We start from the raw sequence: 20,175 nt of genomic DNA on the forward strand, positions 1-20,175 counted from the left end.
CCATCTGGGCAAACCTCCTGATTTATAGGCGCCCAAGCAGAGGGAGATTTTGATTGGCCAACTGTGAAAGCTGCCAGCCATTCAGCGCTGAGTTTGGAAGTATACTGATTATATGTTAATGTTAATGTCCTTTATAATAATAATAATTATTATTATTATTATTATTATTATTATTATTATTATTAATAATAATAATAATAATAAACATTGGACATTAACAAAAATGTTAACATAAAAAATATACTTTTTTTCATCTCGAATTTTAGGTATAATCTATTTATATGCTTGTTTAGCAACAACAACAACGTCAACAACAACAACAACAACAATAATAATAATAATCATTATTATTATTATAATAATAATAATGATTATTATTATTATTGTTGTTGTTGTTGTTGTTGTTTTTGTCGTTTTTATTTTTGTTTTGTCTATCTATCTATCTATCTATCTATCTATCTATCTATCTATCTATCTATCTATCTATTTAGGCTGCATCTCATTTTATGTGAAAAAATAAACACAATTTTACAATGCAATAACCTCCACATCTGTGCTTTGCCTCTTATAATATATATACAGTAGAACACTGAGTTGTATTAGATATGTTTTGGTCACTGGATGTTGCAACAGATTATATGACACACTGCAGATCAGCGAAAAACAAAGTGGAATTTTTCTTCTGACTTTGCAAAACTGTCAAAAAGAAGCTTGTTCTCCACACATGGGCTTCAGTCAGAGCTTTTCACTTGGTTTATTTTTTCCCTGTAGTCTGGCGGAAATGTCCCTGGGATCAAAGTTTATTCCTTTAAAAACCTTGGCATGGTAAAATTATCGACTTCTGACAGTTTCGGCAATGATGATGATGATGATGATGACGTCAGTCTCTGAACGTTCACGTGTTGTACTTGATGACCTGATTGCACAATGCGCGTGCGGTCTGCGAACAGCTTGATCAGCACAATCCCTCAGTCTTATCGCGCAGTTTGCTGCACTCTGCCTTCTATTCTGTCTACATTTCATTTTGAACTTCCTCATTATTCCGGAAGTGGACATCCCTCTACTGGGAAGCCTTCTCGTGCTTTTGATCAGTTTTCAGACTGAGACTGGACTGCACGAGCATCCTTAAAGACGCGTCACTCGAACATTGTTGAGCGATGTTTGCTTATGGGTTGTGACGATAACGATAACAATGACGCATAAACTTGAGTTCGGCTGGATTTATGCATGAAAACAAGATCACATGGTGGCTCAAGTGAACTGAAAAGCTGGGGGTCGTGGAGCTCGTGCGTTCGTGCTTGTGGCAATATTGGGCTTTATTTGGGTCTTTACAGGCACACACTAATCCTCGAAAGGAACAGCTTATTCTGGAAAGTCTGTGTGATGCATTGCACGGATGCAATGGTCCTTAAACAGTAAGCAAACCTACCTGTTGCAGAAGATCGCACGTGCTCACTTGCAGTGGGAATTGTAGCAAGCACACACATTACCTTAGTCACTGAAATGCAATCATTAAGTATCTATTACTTAGTAATGGGAGGAAATCAGATCCTCACATACTAAGGCAAGCTCTGCACTACGCTCTTTACCATTCTCAACCAACTGCCCCCACCATCTCTCAGGGTTCCAAGGAAGACCAGTGGTGGACAAATTACACAAACCATGTAGTTGAATTAAAGTAGAAATTCACAAGATAAAATATTACTCCAGTAAAAGTGCTTCCTGTAAACCTTCACTTGAGTAAAAGTACAAAAGTATTTGCCCTTATGTATCCAATGTACTATAATAGTGTTCCCATTGTCATTTTTGTCACAAGACTCTTGTTTTATACAGCTAAGTTTATGTGAAAAGACTCTGTTACTCTTAGTATTTAAAAAATTCATGCAAAAAAGGCCATGGGTGTGGAAAGTTAGATTTATGAGTTTTTTCCCATCATTTATTACTTTTAAAATGTTCTGCATGCTGTTGAACTGACGCTGTACTGTATGTTCGTGATAAGTTGATCAAAACAAGTTCAAAACAGAGCTCTGATTGATGGCTTGCTGTGTATTTGACCAGTTATGTTTGTATTCACTCATTAATAAAAAAGAATGACTGACTTTACAAAATGTAGTTGAGTAAAAATATATGACTTTGAAACGTAGTGAATTTAAAGTAAAAGTCTCCCTAAATGCAAATACTTCACTAAAGTAGAGATACATGAAAAATCTACTTAAGCACAGTAGTGAATTTCATTTACTCCGTTACCGTCCAACACTGAGAAAGACATGCTTCCAGACTCTTTTAGTTTTTTTCTCCGAGGTGGTGGAACCACCAGATGTCCAAACAGTTACTAGCAGTCTTCAAACGACATCTAAAGACCTCCCTCTTCCAGAGGTTTTTAGTACTATTTGTATTAAAACTTGCTTTCTAACAACTTTTTATCTGTTTTAGATAGATGGGATTCGTAGTCTGTGTGTGCGTATGAACCAGTATTAGATTGATGGACACTTCAACACACTATGTAAGTCTTTATTGATAAGAACATCTGCCAATTGCCATAAATGTAAATGTAACGTAAGTAAAGGCTATGGATTAAAATGCATTAAACTGGCCAAAGTTTTTTTTTAAGCTTTGTATGATACAGAAAAGTAATCTGAACAGGAGGATGTGGTAGCTTACTGTATAAAGCATTTACCTTTGGACTCAAAGGTCATGAGTTCAAATAGCAGCACCCCCCAAACCAAGCTGCCACCGCTGGGCCCTTCAAGTAAGTCCCTTAACCCTCAACTGCTTTAGTTAAAAGCAACTGAGGTTCACAAGTTTGGGCGGTCTGGCTTTTCTTTTACATAGTTGCAGGTATTTTTTTTTGCTGGTTCCTTGTCCTTTTTCCCAGTCATAACCTCGTTTGCTCTATATTATCCCTCTCTCTTCAGCCACTCTTCATGACACGAAGTGTACCAAAGAGCTCACTTTTTATTTATGCATTCTTTGAGAAATATGTTTTAATAATGAATCTAGGACTTATTTCATGACTTTTATATTTTATTTGGCATGCATTGTGCTGAGTGACATAATTCAGTGTATTTATGACAATGTAGAGTAAAATGTGCTTTTGCACTTAATGTGCTTACAGTAGCACAATAGAGTTTAGATCTGCAATTTGTGAGGAACATGTGAGCCTAAACTAGCCAAAGGGAAAAAAAGTTTCATTTTGATTACTGTAGAAAAGATTTCTAAGCTTGTGTAAATGGTTTTGTTCAAGGTTGAAGGTTTAACTAATAATTTGGTTCATAATATCCCATTTATGACAAACATAAAATTTCATTGTTATTTAAATTAAACCTATAAAGTATGTATAATATATCCATAAACTATACTTCAGCTACCATCACATTAGACCAAGGGTGGAAATAAAGGCCAAGATGAAGACTACAGCCAGATGAGTCACAGCACTGGGACCTAAAACACACATAAAACACAAATATAAAATAAATCTCATTTACATCTCATATTTTTCTCAGTACTCAGCTCTCTTTGTGGACTGTAAAAAAAAATTTTCCCCAGCATGGACCCTGACATTTTTATTGCTATATAACACATTCTTCGCTAATGAAGGTAACTATTTATGTTATTATCTCTTGTTCCTACCCTCACAGATTAATGTTATTGAACAGAGAATAATGTTATTAAGGCTAAACTGTTACTAAATTGTGGCTAAATCTTTTTATATCTTATTTGCCAATCCATGCAAAACACTTAGACACTGCTTTAAAACTAGGAGCAGTTAATCAAACCCACTTGTCCAACACTTTCAACACAGTCTCACGGCATTTCGTGAGACTTTTAATGCTCATGGATACGAATTTCCCGTTTTCGTGTCACTCAGCAGTAGATGCAGAAAATCATGGCTTATATTGACAGAAATATTATCAAGGGTTATGTTGACGTATTCTTTTTTCCCCATTTCTAGCAGAGAATATGGCAGAAAACATAGGGTTAGGGTAAGTGTAAGGGTTATACTCTCTCTAATTAACGCAGTCTCCTTAATTAACCAGGAAAGTAAATGTACTGTATTTTGACTGAAAGGAACCACTGACGATGGTTTATAACAGAGAGTAGGTTACCAATTAAAAAGTAAAAAAAACAAGGATAAAATTTCCTGTTGAGTAATAGTGCTTGAAGATTAAAAAATCAATACCAAACGAGAACAAAACAAGTCTGTGATATCAGTGGCAGAAAGAAAACTTTGGCCCAGACACCAAAAATACTTCCTTTTGAAAGACATTTCATAGAAAGTCGTCACACGAAAAAAGAAGAAAATACAAGTCTATAAACACGAATGAATAGATTACATTTCGCAACTATATCAGGAAATGGCGTGAGACTGGGCTGGTACTTTGGGCGATGAAAGAAATCCAGATAACCCAGAAGAAACCTGTGAGGAAAACATGCGTATGAACTCCAAGCAGATAGTACATGCTACCCAGTGTGTGTTGAGAAAGATTCTTATTAAAAAAAAAATAATAATTCTCATACTTTTGCTTATTCTTTATACATTCAATCCGGATCTGTCTAAATGTTACCAGAGAAACCCAAAAATGAAAAAAGAAAAAGCCTAATAAAATTCATAAAAAGAAATAAACAGGGAAAATGTAACACATCATCACCGTCATACCACACCATCAACATCTGTCTGCAGAAGGAGAGCGGCATTATCACAGATGCCTCATCTGGCAGATGCTACAGGTAGCTCGGAGTCCTCAAACGCACTGAATTACAACTTTTCATAGAATGTAAACAAATACACTACTGCACTGTCACTTACTGTCTCTTTTTTGCCCTGCTTCATCCACTATGCATATCTGCACCATCCATAACTTATGTTTACCTTTGCACAACTGTAAATTCCTTCATTATTAATAATCATATTTATATAACTTATAATACAGACATTCATATATGTAGATATGTGTATCATTTTATTTGGGCATGTTATATTCTTGACATGCCTTTTCCACTGTGCAGTCTTTACACAGTTATACTGTATATTACTATATATACCATATCTTTAGATACAAGTTTATTAGAGGGACAGTGCATGTAGGACGTTTAGGAGACAAGGTGAGAGAGGCCCAATTGAAATGGTTTGGACATTTGCAGAGGAGGGACATGGGGTATATCGGTAGTAGAAAGCTGAGGATGGAGCCACCAGGAAGAAGTAAAAGGGGAAGGCCAAGGAGGAGTTTCATGATTGTGGTGTAGGAAGACATGCAGGTAGTTGGTTTGAAAGAGTCAGATGTAGAAGACAGAGTAGTATGGAGACGGATGATCCGCTGTGGCGACCCCAAACGGGAGCAGCCGAAAGATGAAGAAGAAGAAGATAAGAAGAACTCTGCACAATGACAATTAAGTTGAACCGAATCTAATATGGGAGTGGTAGCTCAATGGTTAAGGTGCTGGGTTACTGTTTGGAAGGTCGAGGGTTCAAGCTCCGGTATTGCCAAGCTGACACTTTTGGGCCCTTGAGCAAGGCCCTTAACCCTCTTTGCTCTAGGAGCACCGTATCATGGCTTACCCCAGCTTCTGAGCAAGCCGGTATATATGAATTTCACTGTGCTGTAATGTATATGTGACGAATAAAGGCTATTCTATAATCTAGTGACTTTTTTTCACAGTGCTATAAGTTAGCAAGAGATTTTTTGTGCAAGAAATAGCATTTTGTGTTTCAATAAATAAGCGAGCTTATGGCTTGTGTTGCAGCATAGAGAAGAGAAGGGAAATAAAATGATCACCTGATCTGTTGATAATGAAGGTGGTCTCCATGCCTGCACGAATGTGATCATCCAAGTGGCAGTGTAGCAGCCATTTTCCTGCAGTATCTGCCACTATCTCGAGTGTCTGAAATGTGCCTGGAAACAAGTCGAACACATCGGCCCGGTGGGGCAGGTCTGTCTGCTCAATGGAAGAGAAATAAAACAAGAAAAACATTTGGTCAATTTTGGTTTAAAATAGATTTTTTCCTGCATCACAACACTAGTGATCGATGATGGTGTTAATCTGAATCATCATGAATAAATGATTGAATCCAAACAATCAAGACTGATGTAATCTATTGTGTTTTATACTTACTTTGTAAATAAAGGTCTGGCCATGTAGATGCACTGTGTGTAGATCCACTTCATTACCCATCCCAAGGAGATACCAGTTTACTATCTCTCTTTGTCGCATTTCCACTCCCTGAAGGTTTCCATACACCTTGCCATTAATTGCTAGAAAACCAGGATGAAGAGCACAGTTTTGACTGAAGACCCACAATTTTGATTATTTTTAAAATAAATATGAAGGTTAAAAACTCTATAAAAATGAAGAGATATGGTTTTAAATTGGTTAAGTAGTAAAGACTCACCATGCATTTTATTACTCTCGATAAAATCTTCATTTCTGATCAGAGGTTCTGAACCATTGTAGTATGTTTGAATGTTTTGTTCCAGATACCATGAATTGTTCTCATCAAATATAAAGAAAAGAAGAGCAAACTCTTTATCCACATCCAGTCTTTGTCTTTTTTGGTTTAGCGTTCCTTTCCTGCAGATCACTAGTGGTCCGATGAGCCCACTGACTGTGTCCTAAATACCCAATTCAACAACAATCATCAAACAAGTTGTTCAGCTCATAATGTCAAAAATAGTCTATAGTCTATCTGCCGTGACGTTTGACATAGTGTGTGAGCAGTAATGATGTAATATTGACTATATTCCCAAATAGTTTCTGGACACCTGGCCATCACGCCTATATTCTGGACTTCCTCAAACTATTTCCACAAACATTATTGTATGTTACAGCTTTACACTTTCCCTTCACTGGAACTAACATGCCCCAAAATGATACACAAAGCTCCATGAACACGTTTTTTCCAAGATAGTTTTTTTGGTTGGTTTTGGGATTTGGCAAAAAAAAAGTGTCACTGAATTTAATTTAATTCTTTTTAGAAGAAGGACAGATGGATGGATGGATGGATGAATGGATGGATGAATAGATGGATGTATTTAATTTGTTGTGTAAGGTAGGTTTTATAAAGACAAAATATTAATTTATTTGTTATTTAAGCAAATTGTAACGCTTCTAATTACTCGCTGCTGCCTCGCTGTGGAAAGTTAGCGCTACTGCACTAATCGTGTTGATCAGTATATTAAAGAACAACACGCATTCAGGTTTCATGCTAATGCATCAACAAAACAATAAATGATAGCATTCACAATTATTAGTCAAACATACTTTTTTTCCTACCTGCCTATTTTATTGTTAATGTTTCGATCCATAATCACCCATTTAGTCATCTTATATGACTTATGTAAAAACATGTATATACAACGCATTACATTATGACCACCTGCCTAATATTGTGTTGGTCCCCCTTTTTGCTGCCAAAACAGTTAAAACCCAATAAACATTAACAGTATTAACTTCTACAGCAATTTGAGCTACAGGAGCTTGTCTGTTGGATTGGACCACATGCACCAGCATTCGCTCCCCACATGCATCATTGAGCCTCAGCTGCCCGTGACCCTGTCACTGGTTCACCACTGTTCCTTCCTTGGAGCACTTTTGATAGACACTGACCACAGCAGAGGATGAAATGTTCACCTGCTGCCTAATAAATCCCACCCACTAACAGTTGCCATGAAGAAGTGATTATTATGTCATAATATTATGCTTTATAAAATTTGATTTGATTTTAATATTATGCTTGATCAGTGTATAAAGAATAATATACCTAGTTTATCATTTAAAAAATCTAACATAAGGGTGTATAATGTACATGAATTCATAAACTTCTCGTAAGAGATCACCTTAATAAAATCCACAGTAGAGTAGTAAGCAAACGTGATGCAGTTCGGATCGGAGACGCCTGGGCCGGAACCCTCCGGAACAATCCACTGGTACGTACTCATTTTTCCTGCAGTGTATGACGACATCCTTATATTTAAAAAAATCATTCTTTTTTTATACAAAATATGTTTTTATTATATCCAAAATGACGTCTTGTAGAATTCAAAATATTGTCATATTGTCAGTGTCAGTCGTATCTACTGAGCTCTTTAACTTAGTGTAATAAATGACTGAAATTAAGTTTCAGATTTTGGACTCTACCACTGTATATGTTTAAAGCCAATATAAATATATAACTATATAACATTAAATCAGTTATAAAGAACATGTTATCAGTGTAATAAGAAAGACTTTGCAATATGAAGCGGAGGATTTCTCACCAGGCAACACAGCTGCTGGATTCTGAGGTAAACTTTTCACTCCATGAGGCTGGATAGAGTATGGACGACTTGCCTTATTAAAAAATGTAATATGAAGAACTTCACCAACCTCTGCCCTGATGATCGGACCTAACAGAATTTGCCCAAACACACACACACACACACACACACACACACACAAAGAGCAACATATTAAAGATGACTATGTGACAATTAACAAATAGCGCCCAAAGCATTAATGCCATATCTTCATACCGAGTATTTCCAGATGTTTCTCTGTAGCCTGACGCTGCTTCTTGGTGATGAAGGTGGCATTTGTGTACTCCCTATAAACCACTTTTTTATATTTGGAGCCGAGCCTGTTGTTACCGGACCCCACAAACACACTGCCTGGACTAAAGCAAAATATCCATTACAATTTCCATAAAGGGTGCAACAGTAATAAAGTCATCAAAGCAACACCTGGAATGATGAAGCTATTTAGTTTAATTTCGGTTAATTATGTTGAGTTTAACAAGGTTTTATTCACATAATGATTTATTTGTATTTTTATTTCAAGAAATGGGAAAATAAGTCAAACATTAGTCTTTTTGTAATTGCATTTAAATATACAGTGGCTTGCAAAAGTAGTTTAACTACATTTCAGATAAATGTAGATATTGTTTGGATCAATATTTTTTATATCAAAATCCTTCAAAATTTACTTTAAGACCATATTGTTTTGCAATAGAAGAAAAAATACTGACTGGAGCATTTAATGTGTCATTTGTTATCCAGACATTACTGGTGTTTTATAATGGAAAAAAAATACTTTATATATCAGTTTGCATAGTTATAGAATACTGTAAATAATATAGATGCTTTTTTTTTTGCATTTTCTGTTGTATAATTCCATTCTATACAGAAGTGCTATTTTAGGCAATCTACTGTCCAATGCTTCACACCATTTCTGCATTTTCTCTATATGTAATTGTTCGTACCTATCTGCTTCTGTAGTGTTGAAGAGCTGTAGCTCCCAGGTGCGACTTGGTGAGTAGTCCCACTCTAGCTCTTCTGCAGAGATGTAATAGTGCGCTGTGGGAGCGGAGGGAGAAACGGACAAGCTCTGTGCACAATCCTTCACTCTGTACTGCTGCTTCATCCCTGCCATGTAATGGTCAGTCACTCTGCAACTCACCTCAAAAAGCCCTGTATTCAAACACATCCAGATGCACATGCATAAATAATACAACAGTGAAAAGCATCTGCTAATCTAAAGAAAAAAAAAGACTAATATCAGTGATTCTCTGCACTTTAACACTAAAAGTTCTTGTTCTTTAAAAAAAAAAACTCCACAATAAATAGGTGTAACAATGAATAGTGTCACTCAAAACATTTGCTGGACATGATGCTATTATTTGGTTGAAAAACAGAACAGTGCATCATGGCATAGTGCCATAGAGTAGAATAAACAATCCCCATTCATGTTCTATGGGGGACAGAATGTCTCTACAACTGGATGTGCCATATGGGCATGATGGACACAAGGGTTGAGCTGTGACATCCCCATTCATTTCCTGAATTCATTTTTCTGAAGTAAACAAGATTGTATTGGTGATTGTTTTCTGTTAATGAAATTATGAAGCAGAAAAGACCATTTTGTTTTCAAATACAAATCAAGTGGAAAATAAAATGACCTACAAATGAACCCTATTCTGAAGGAGGTTTGAGTAGGCTTTGCTGGTATGTCACTTTAGAGAGGTCTGTGATTTTGTTCTCTGATATGTACTTAAATATGCATCATTGATCTCTTGAGTCATTGATCTTAGACCACTTGATCCACTGAACCGGACCAAGGGTGTAAACACATTTAGTCAAGTCTAGTGGTTATATAAAAGAATACTGGACGAATCACATTCTCTAAACATGCCTATAATTTCCGGACATGTCCACCAAACCATGCCCTCAGAATATATAATGTAATGTTTAATAACAAGTCAAAATCTTAAGAGCCTGCGCTACACCTCTGCCAGCCAGAAGAGGGCAGCAGCGGCGCACAGTGAAAGAGGCCATGTGAGGGAAGCTACAAGCCCAGAATTCTTCAGGTTAATTAGATTGTAGCACCTGCCAGACAGGATATTTTATAATCGTAATTTGGATCAGTATTTCACTACACCTTTATAGTAACTGGAATGATATGTACAGTATGTAAAAGCAAGAAAACATGGAAATTAAACTGAAAAGTAAAGCAAAAATATTGCAAAGGAAGATGTTACAATAGAGTGTTAAGACATGGGTAGAAACAGCTGCCACTACTGTGCTCCTGAGCAAGTCCCTTAACTGCTCAGTGTATAAAAATTGCAAATAGCTGGATGTCGCTCAGAATATGGGCCTTATCCAAATGGCATAAATGTATATTTTTAGATTGTAATCGAATAAAAAAAGAAAAAGAAAAAAAACCCTTCTCTCAAACCTTCATTTTACTTATATAAAAACCCTGCTTGACAGTTCATTTATAAGAAGCAGGGACTGTGTCCTTCTAAATGCAGGTTGAAATGCTGGAGCTTCTGTGTACTGATTTTTGGGCTGATGAGCAAAATCTCTGTCTTATCAGAATTTAATAATAAAAAGTTATGAGTCATCCAATCTTTTAATTCTTTGACACACTCAGTTATCCGAGCCAATTGAGCTGTATCGTCTGGTTTAGATGAGATATATAGTTGGGTATCATCGGCATACCAGTGGACGCTAATCCCATGCCTTCTAATAATATTTCCCAAGGGAAGCATGTATATTGTGAAAAGCAGGGGTCCTAGAACTGAACCTTGTGGCACCCCATAATTTACTTGCATTTACCTGGATAGCTCTCCATTTAAATCTACAAAATGGTAACGATCAGATAGGTAGGATTTAAACGAGCTTAATTCCTGTCCCTGAGTGCCAATGTAGTTCTGTAACGATCCAGGAGATCCAGCAAAACTAACAAAGATATGTAGCCTTGGTCTGAAGCTAAAAACAGGTCATTAGTGATTTTAACTAGAGCAGTTTCTGTGCGATGATTAGGGCCTAAAACCTGAATGAAACTCTTCAAAGATATTGTTCTCTTGTAAGTAGGAACATAACTAGGCAGACACAATCTTTTCTAAAATCTTAGCCATAAACAGAAGATTTGAAATGGGTCTGAAATTTGATAGTGTGCTTGGGTCCAAATTAGGTTTCTTAATGAGGGGTAACTGCTAACTTGAGGGGTTTAGGGACATGACCTAAAGATAGTGAGGAGTTAATAATATTCAGAAGAGGCTCAACAGCTGTATGTAACACTTCTTTCAGTAGTTTATTTGGAATGGGATCTAACAGACATGTTAATTTGGTTTCGGTGATAAGATCATAAAGCTCTTCCTGTCCTTTTTATTTTTTGTCAGGCTATAGTAGAATTTATGCTTGATGAAATGGGAAATGTCACGGTACAGTACAGGTGTAAGTTCATTAAAGTTGACATTCACACTTGTCAATTTTACACTCATTGTCTGACACAAAACTGATGAATTCTGTTGAATTGTTTGTATCTTGCTTATTTTAGCTTATTTTAATGCCACACACTAGTATAAGCAAATGTACCACAGACACGACTGACCGGATGTATCTGGTTGCATGGAAATCCTGACAGAAGTGTGTGGAAACACAGCGAGTGTGTCACGGGTGACGCCGTTTCTGCGAAATGTGTTGCCCTGGAAGTAAACTCCATGTATATCCACATCTGTGCCAAGTCCTAGGATATGCCATCTGACCTGTTCGCCCTTGCACATCTCCAGTCCTGGTAGGTTTCCATACATGTAACCATTCACCGCTGCAAAACACAACAGGTGAAACACAGAGATAAAATGAGCCAACAATGTAATATAAAATATTTTTCATTGCGATTAACGAAAAGTCTTTTATCTGAAAGAAATAGAAAAGAAATGTTGAATAAATTAAAGCTGTTAGTAACTCATATATTCACAGTAAAAAAATGAAATTCAAAAATCACTTGCATGAAATAATTAAGTGAAATGAATGCGTAGGCTACCGTGCATCTTGTTGCTCTCCTGAAATCCTTCATTCTTTGGGTCTGATTCATTTGTCCCATATATCTCAATGTTCTTTTCCAGATACCAGCTCAGATTTTCATCCATCACAGAAAAGACAAGGAAGAACTCTTTGTCCACATTTTTCTTATAACAAAGAAGTTTTGAAATCTCAAATGTTAGGTTTATTTTACACACACACAGCGACGTATTACTCAAATATATATTTTTTTATATTTGTATTTTTACATGCGCATCTTTTTTTTTTTCACCATTGTAACATTAAACTGTACCGAAAATTATACCTGGGTGTTATTGGAGTTCAGGGCACCTCTCTTACACACAAGCAGAGGTCCAAAGAGGCCAGAGCTGGTGTCTCTGATAGCGTCACTGGAGGAGAAGTACAGGTATGAGATGCAGTCTGGGTCACTGTCAGATGGCCCCTCTATCACATGCCATGTGTAGTTGAAGGAATCCCCTGGCTGCACGTGAGATCCATTTTTCTCTGTGCCTAAAAATCAAATGTAAAAGAAGCCTGGCTGATGGGAAGGATTTGTGTTGTTTGTGTGGATTCTGATATTTAATGGGCTGATATTGATGAACAAATGTTCAAGGCAGTTATATATAATTACCACCCAAAATCTAGCTAATGAATTGTATGCTGAATGACTGTATGTTGTCAACTGCCTATTACCAAAAAAAATCACTAGGTAGGTCTAGCATAAGTCGTGTGCCAGAGACTTTTTATTGGTTAAAATTATTTCCTTGTTAATGCTGTCCCGCTATAACAAAATCTATGGTCACAAGCCAGTGTTGCATCCAATGAAATTACACCAGTACACACAGTATACAGGATAAATACAGCAATCAGCAATTTTTGCAAAATTATTTATATAAAATTCTATAAAACTTCCTATTTAATGTAGGGCCAAGAAACACACCACCTGGAGTCTCAGAGTTTATATATTTAAAGTCTTGAATTTTTACTTTCATATATAGATAAACTATTACTGGGGCATGTGACATCATTACAAAGCAACCTGAAGAAGAAGTCCTAAACAAGGGCACTCCCAAACTAAGTCAAAGTTTTGTCATAGTGGTAAAAAAACAAAAACAAAAAGGTGTTAATAGAAGTGCCTGTCATAATTTTCATTAAAATTATTGAACTTTTACTTATAAAACCGTACATTTTAAACCTTGACAATAGGATATTTGTTACCAGCTAGATCTCATCCTCAACATAAAATGGAATTACACCAATAAAATATATCAAGGCACGTAAACGAGAAGAGACTTGTTTTTAAATCTGTGTCACTGCCCTCTCACCATCTTCATATTGAGCTCCCTCAGATTCCTTTGTGTATTGAAGGCCATGGGGCTCGATGCTGTAATTTCTATCAGCCTTGTTCAGAAATGTGACCTCTAAAGTATCCCCAACCTCAGCTTTTAATACAGGACCTGAAAAAGAACGAATGCAACTAGTAAAAATACAAAAACTCCTATTTTGAATGAATCTACTGTATCTGAATGATGTGCAGAAATCGACTGTATCTGTGACATTTTATCAGGTTATAATCTCCACACTGTTCTGATATAAAGATGTTTTCATTTACAACAATTTTTATACTTATAACTGTAAAATCAATGTAAACTTTTAAAGTATACCTAATATGCCCAGGTGTGCATCCATGCTGGTGGTATTTGCAAATGTTTCATCAGTGTATGCTCTATATACCACCTTTGTATATTCTCCACCGAGACGACCGTTGCCCTTTCCGAAAAATATCTCTGAATGGCTACAAAGAGCAAAAAAGAATGTAGTTTCTTTAGAATCTTTAAATGATGCAAAAAGATAGACAAAAACTGTAAAAGTCAAACAAATGTATTAGTGTAAAATAACTTCATACCTCCCACTTTCATTCAGTGAAACATTAGTCAAACTGTCTATCCCTGATGGGGCATAGTTCCACTGAACCAGCTCAGCAGCAATGAAGTACTTCCTCACTATCCCATTCAAAGTAGTGGACGAGTTTGTCACCCCAGCACACTGTGAAACACTGAAGAATGCCTGCATACCATCTGCACAAAAGCATCATTACTCCATTATGACAACACGGCTGGGTAGAAGCACAAAACTCACATTGGTTCACTGTACTGTATATTTACAAATCCCGCATACTGCACTGAACACATGGATAGACCAAATGACAGGTATGGATTTTTGAGGCAAAAATACATAACTGTGGAAATTACACAATGTTATTTAATTTTTTTTACCAGTGGCATCTTATAAAGGTACATACAATATATAGAATCCTCTATGCATTCACAATATGGGAGAAATAAAGGAAAACAAAAAGAAAATGTTTTCAGATTAACGGTCTACTTAACATATCAATTTTGTTCCACATTATTTGTTTGTTTGTTTGATTATTTCTATTTATTATAATAAAACTGTACCTTTTATATGGCTGTTAACCTGACAGCTCAGGAGCCATTTTCCTATTGTTAAGGGCTCCATCACTGCAGTCATGAAAGAAGCAGGAAACAGGCTGACACTGTCGACGCGATGTCCCTGAATCAGCAACGTCTGCCCATGAAAATATGCCGAATGGACATCCACCTCATTGCCCATGCCCACAAAATGCCATGACACCTTTTTGTTCTGGCACAACTCAATCCCAGGAAGGTTCCCAAACACATATCCATTAATAGCTATTAAATAAAACAAAGAATAACAGTATCAGTTTTCTTTGCTTAAGACATTCAAGAAATATTGGCCCAAAGTTAAGTACAAATAAACGCTTACCATTCATCTGGTTGGAGCGTTGAAAGTCTGGATCAGCTTGGTCGACACCAGCTGGCTCCAAACAGAAGTTTTGGATGTTTTCATCTAGGTACCAGCTCAGGTTTTCATTCACTACGCTGAATAATAAAAGGAAGTCTTTATCAACATCCGTCCTTCGTACCTGAGAGTAATTAAGATCTGATGATGCCTGGGAATTATACTCTTGGGAAACAGGCTGCAGGATTCCTGAGTGAAACAAACCATGTGTATTAGTGGTGTAACTCAATAAAAAATACCTTATTTGGATTGACAACAAACGGCATCCTAAATGAATACAAATGCAGATCTGAACAACAATTTTTCTCCCAATGGACAAAAACAGAACAGCTGCACAGTGGTGTAATGCTCTGAACAAAAAGATAATTAAATGTATAATTATTGTAATATCTAATATACATTCATTATGCATGTTTTTATCATTTCTAAATGATCATTGTCTACTGCTACCAAAATAACAATGTTCTCCAGAAATCATATGGGCATCATAAACAAATACTGCTTAATAAAAAACTGCTTAATAAAAATGTAACCTAGGGTGCCCCAGATTTATAATGCCGAATGTTCCAGAGAACATGTCTGATCTTTCTGAAGTGACATAAGATTAAATAAAAGTTTAATCAAATAAAAGTTAAATGAAAAAATATATTAGAGGTCAACTGTTGCCTAAATAACAGTTTTTCAATTTGGGAAATTAACCAATCGTTGGAACAGTTATATTAGACATATAATATAATATAATATAATATAATATAATATAATATAATATAATATAATATAATATAATATAATATAATATAATATAATATAATAAAATATAATATATAACATAACATAACATAACATAACATAACATAATATAATATAATAATATAATATAAAATAATATAATATAATATAATATAATATAATATAATATAATATAATATAATATAATATAATAAAATATAATATATAATATAACATAACATATAATATAATATAATATAATAATATAATATAAAATAATATAATATAATATAATATAATATAATATAATATAATAATATAATATAATATAATATAATATAATATAATATAATATAAGGGTAATATTTGCGTAGGTAATTAGTAACAAAAATGAAGAGCATTTCCCTAAACAAACCCACACAAGCTTTTCACATGCTTCTAAAACCCAAATATGTTAATAGGTGTAAAATCTACTGTTATTTAATGGAAAAAAAAATTATAGCTGTTATCTGCAATAACAGTGTTTAATGACTGACTGTACCTTTCTTGCATGTCAGAAGAGCTCCTATGAGCCCAGAAGAGATGTCTTTAAAAGCAATCACATGAGAATGGTAGGCCCAAGTCAGACAGTTGGCATCACCATCAGTAGGGGCAAACTCTGGCTTTACTGTCCATCTATAGGTGTAATTTCCACCAGGAGGAACACCATCATCCTGCTTATTTGCTCCAGAGGTATCGTCTGGATATAAGGCCCCTAGTACAACAAATGAATCTTAGCATTTACACAAATTATATGTTAATTAAAGACAGGATTAATCATGTCTGTGACCATTTCAATGTTGATGACCCTATCCAATGTACTGTAACTCAGTTTCAGTTACCGATCATCTTATAGCCGAGGAGATCTTAGTGGAATGCAACAATTCTAATTCTCAAATCCTCTAAAAGAGTCTTTGCCATGAGGTACCATGTTGAACACCAGTGGTCAGTATGAGAGAATCGTACTCAAATCACCACATTTTTATTGCTCTAATACAAAATACTTTGAATGGGCCTGTCAAGAATAAGAATCAATAACACGATGAATAGGACATGTGGCTTTGCATGGTTACAAAACATACAGTTGTTATCACTTTAGTTGGCAGCTATTTTGGCAATAATTCCTGTATGCTGAGTTATTTTTAGACAGTAAAATCTGTACTGCTATACAAGCTGCATACTGACTGCTCTAAAGTATAAACAAGTGGAATTTCTATAGTATTGTCCCTTGAGAATATATACTGAAAACGTTGCTGAAATGTTATGGGTGAACTCACTTTTTTGAGATACTGTATGTTTCATAAATATAAATTATTTGTTAATCAAATACAGGATTAAACATGTCCTGTTAAATGTGTTTGCCTGTTACCAATTTAATGTTTATCAATAAGTGAATTATAATGAATATTCATCATAATGAATCATAAATATAACATCATTTGGCTGTTAGCTGTAAAAGAAGTGCATTCGTTATAAAACGCGTAAAGACAAACTCTTTTTTTGCTGATTCAGAGCACCAGTGGTGGATGAAGTACACAAACCATGTACTTGAGTTCAAATAGAGATACACTCGGTAAAATATTACTCCACTAAAGTAAAAGTGCTCGCTTTAAACTTTCACTTGAGTAAAAATACATTTGTATTTCAAAAGTATTTGCCTTCAAATGATTTATTTATAGACATTATTTATTATGCTTAATCAACCAAGTTTATATGATAGATTCTAGCACACCAATAGAATGATATTAATGAGTCAAACACTGATTGATGTCTATTAAAATGATCATGTGCCAAAAAACTTCTTTTCAACTACTTCTAAAAATCATGCAAATAAGGCCACGGGTGTTGTGGCAAATTAGAGTCAGGGGTTTCTTTCATAATTTTTTACTCTAAAATGTTCTGCTTGCTGTTGAACTGACGCTGAACTGTATGTTGGTGATAAGTAGATACACCAAGCGCTAATCAAAACAGAGCGTGCGCTCGACCCTGATTGGTGGATTGACCAGATCGGATTTTATCTGCTAATAAATAAAAAGGAACAACTGATTTTGCTAAATGTATATGAGTTAAAAAGGAAGATATTAGACTTTTAGTTATAGTTCATTTAAAGTACATTATTCCTCAAATAAAATATTTAACTAAAGTACAAATACATTAAAAAAGCTACTTAAGTACAGTTGAGTGCTATTACTTTGCAGTGTGATCTGCAAACTCTAGGCTACTAAGACTGACTAATTGTAAAGTAGTTGACTGTAGTATTCTAATTGTGTTATGACTATATTTTGTATATTATAAGAAGCCAAACTTCTTTTCACAGACAAAATTGTTGATTAAATTAATCAATGACTGAAATTTTCATAATTTTGACTTATAAGTCAATTGTATGCAATTTTCCAAAATTATTTTAAGACTGTTCCCTAATGCCAGTGAAGCATCAATACTGCTAGTATACATCTTGCTTGTGTGTGGTGTGTGTGTGTGTGTGTGTTTCACTGATGATATGATACTTCATGGTCTTATCAGTCTCAAGGAATTCAGTGTTGCCAGTGTCGGATGTTGGCTCATTTTCAGGATGTCTTTAGTTCAATGTCCCTTTGAAGGAGTAACAATAGGACCAAGTGAGCTCCGACTTTATGGTACAAGTTTTTCCCTCATATTAGGTGTCAGTGCACTACTAAGAGAAAAAAAAATACTGACAAAGAGACAATAAAAGATAAAGAAAACGCTGAGTCATTATCAAGACCTTATCATGTCTCGTCTAAATAATTTGAATAAACTGAAGAAAGAGGATGTCCTACATAGGAGATAATGGCTGCATTATGACGCAAAGCATCCTTCATGATATTTCACATTTACCTAAACCTTTTTTCTTTAAGGAGAACAGGTGTTGTTTACAAGTAACAAAAACCAAACCATACTTACCACAGCCACATTATGTGAGAAATGAAGCTGAGCTACTGAATAAATGCCATAGCATGTTGACAAAGTCTTCTTCCTGCTTTATTGCAGTTCTTTTATAAAGGCATTCATTTTCAATGTATTTTTTATATGTTAAAAAAATTATGGAGACATTTTACCCTCTGAGTCTTTATTATAGTGGATTCCATGTGGGTGAATTGAATATCTTCTGATGGCAAAGTTCTTCAGGTGGACCATTACAACATCATCAACTTCAGCCCGAATGATAGGCCCCAGGTATCCCAACCAAGCAGGTTTGGGGATCTCCTGTGTGTATGTTGCATCAGTGTACTGCCTGAATATGGCTTTCTTATAAACATGGCCAATTCGATGGGGCCCTTGAAGTAGGAAAAATGATGCGTGTCTAGAATACAACAAAAAAACCACAATGGTTTCTAATATCGGTACAACAGCATTATTTTCTGTACATTGAAGAACTTCAGGGAATTCAATATGAAACTAAATGTGGTTTATATATTTATATATTCTCTTTCAAAGGGGAAATACTGGTATCAAATTATCCTGAACTGAATTGAATTAAAAAGGGAGTGTAAGAATAATTTGTGTAAATGAAACTTAAGCCGAGTGGTAATGCATCTTAAATAGTCACGGCAAAATAATTCCATGTGTGGAAACAGGTTTAGATTGTATTTCATTATTTTTCTACATACTGTACTTGTAATAGAATGTAGAAATACTACAACTTTATCATTATTATATTTTTTTTTAGATATTCTAAAGTCTTCCTCACATTATAGTGTTTTGGTCAGTGACACTATAAAAGCAGCAGCAATGTACCTTTCATTGTGTATTTATTTGGATGAATACTTTCACTTTTAGTTCAGCAAGCTTTTAATATATCATGTCTGCCTTGCTTTTCTAGAAATAATGGATCATCTTTCAATAATTGCTATCTACCCTACATTTAGATTATATAAAAATACTGTTCAATAGCATATTTCCTTTGAAGCCATATCACATAGCAATTTATCTCAGAGTTTTTCTTGTTTTTTTGGCAGTGTTGTGTGGTGTAGTGCAATATTGTGAAATTGATATATTAAGCCAAGCATAAAACAATAACATATTACAAAATAAATGACAAAATATTATACTTACTCATCTTGAGTAACTGGTTTCCCAGTGATGTGGTTATAACCGAGTGGTGCGTAATCCCAATTCTCTTCTCTGATCCCGATGAAGAAATTTCGAGTGATGCCTTCATTTTGTCCAAAGTGAGTGTAGAAACTGATTATACTAAATAAACACCATTGATTTATCTGAAAGTCCATAGTGTAAGCTGCAGTGTGAA

At 35.1% G+C, this 20,175-nt stretch overlaps 1 protein-coding gene across 1 annotated transcript; it reads right to left on the reverse strand.

Moving 5' to 3' along the window:
• Positions 1-2,617: 2,617 nt before the first annotated feature.
• On the reverse strand, positions 2,618-20,175 carry hephl1b (hephaestin-like 1b). Its single transcript, XM_046861443.1, has 19 exons — positions 19,983-20,175; positions 18,986-19,230; positions 16,411-16,623; positions 15,105-15,329; positions 14,756-15,010; positions 14,203-14,374; positions 13,961-14,091; positions 13,622-13,753; positions 12,601-12,806; positions 12,298-12,442; positions 11,866-12,078; positions 9,233-9,440; positions 8,508-8,647; positions 8,253-8,381; positions 7,833-7,939; positions 6,389-6,608; positions 6,112-6,251; positions 5,775-5,934; positions 2,618-3,441 (listed from the first exon to the last, which is right to left on the reverse strand). Exons 1-19 carry the CDS (start codon positions 20,153-20,155, stop codon positions 3,371-3,373), a joined length of 3,285 nt encoding a protein of 1,094 aa, XP_046717399.1. The 5' UTR covers positions 20,156-20,175; the 3' UTR covers positions 2,618-3,370.

Source organism: Silurus meridionalis, chromosome 11 (assembly GCF_014805685.1).
Source record: "Silurus meridionalis isolate SWU-2019-XX chromosome 11, ASM1480568v1, whole genome shotgun sequence".
Lineage (NCBI taxonomy): Eukaryota > Metazoa > Chordata > Actinopteri > Siluriformes > Siluridae > Silurus > Silurus meridionalis.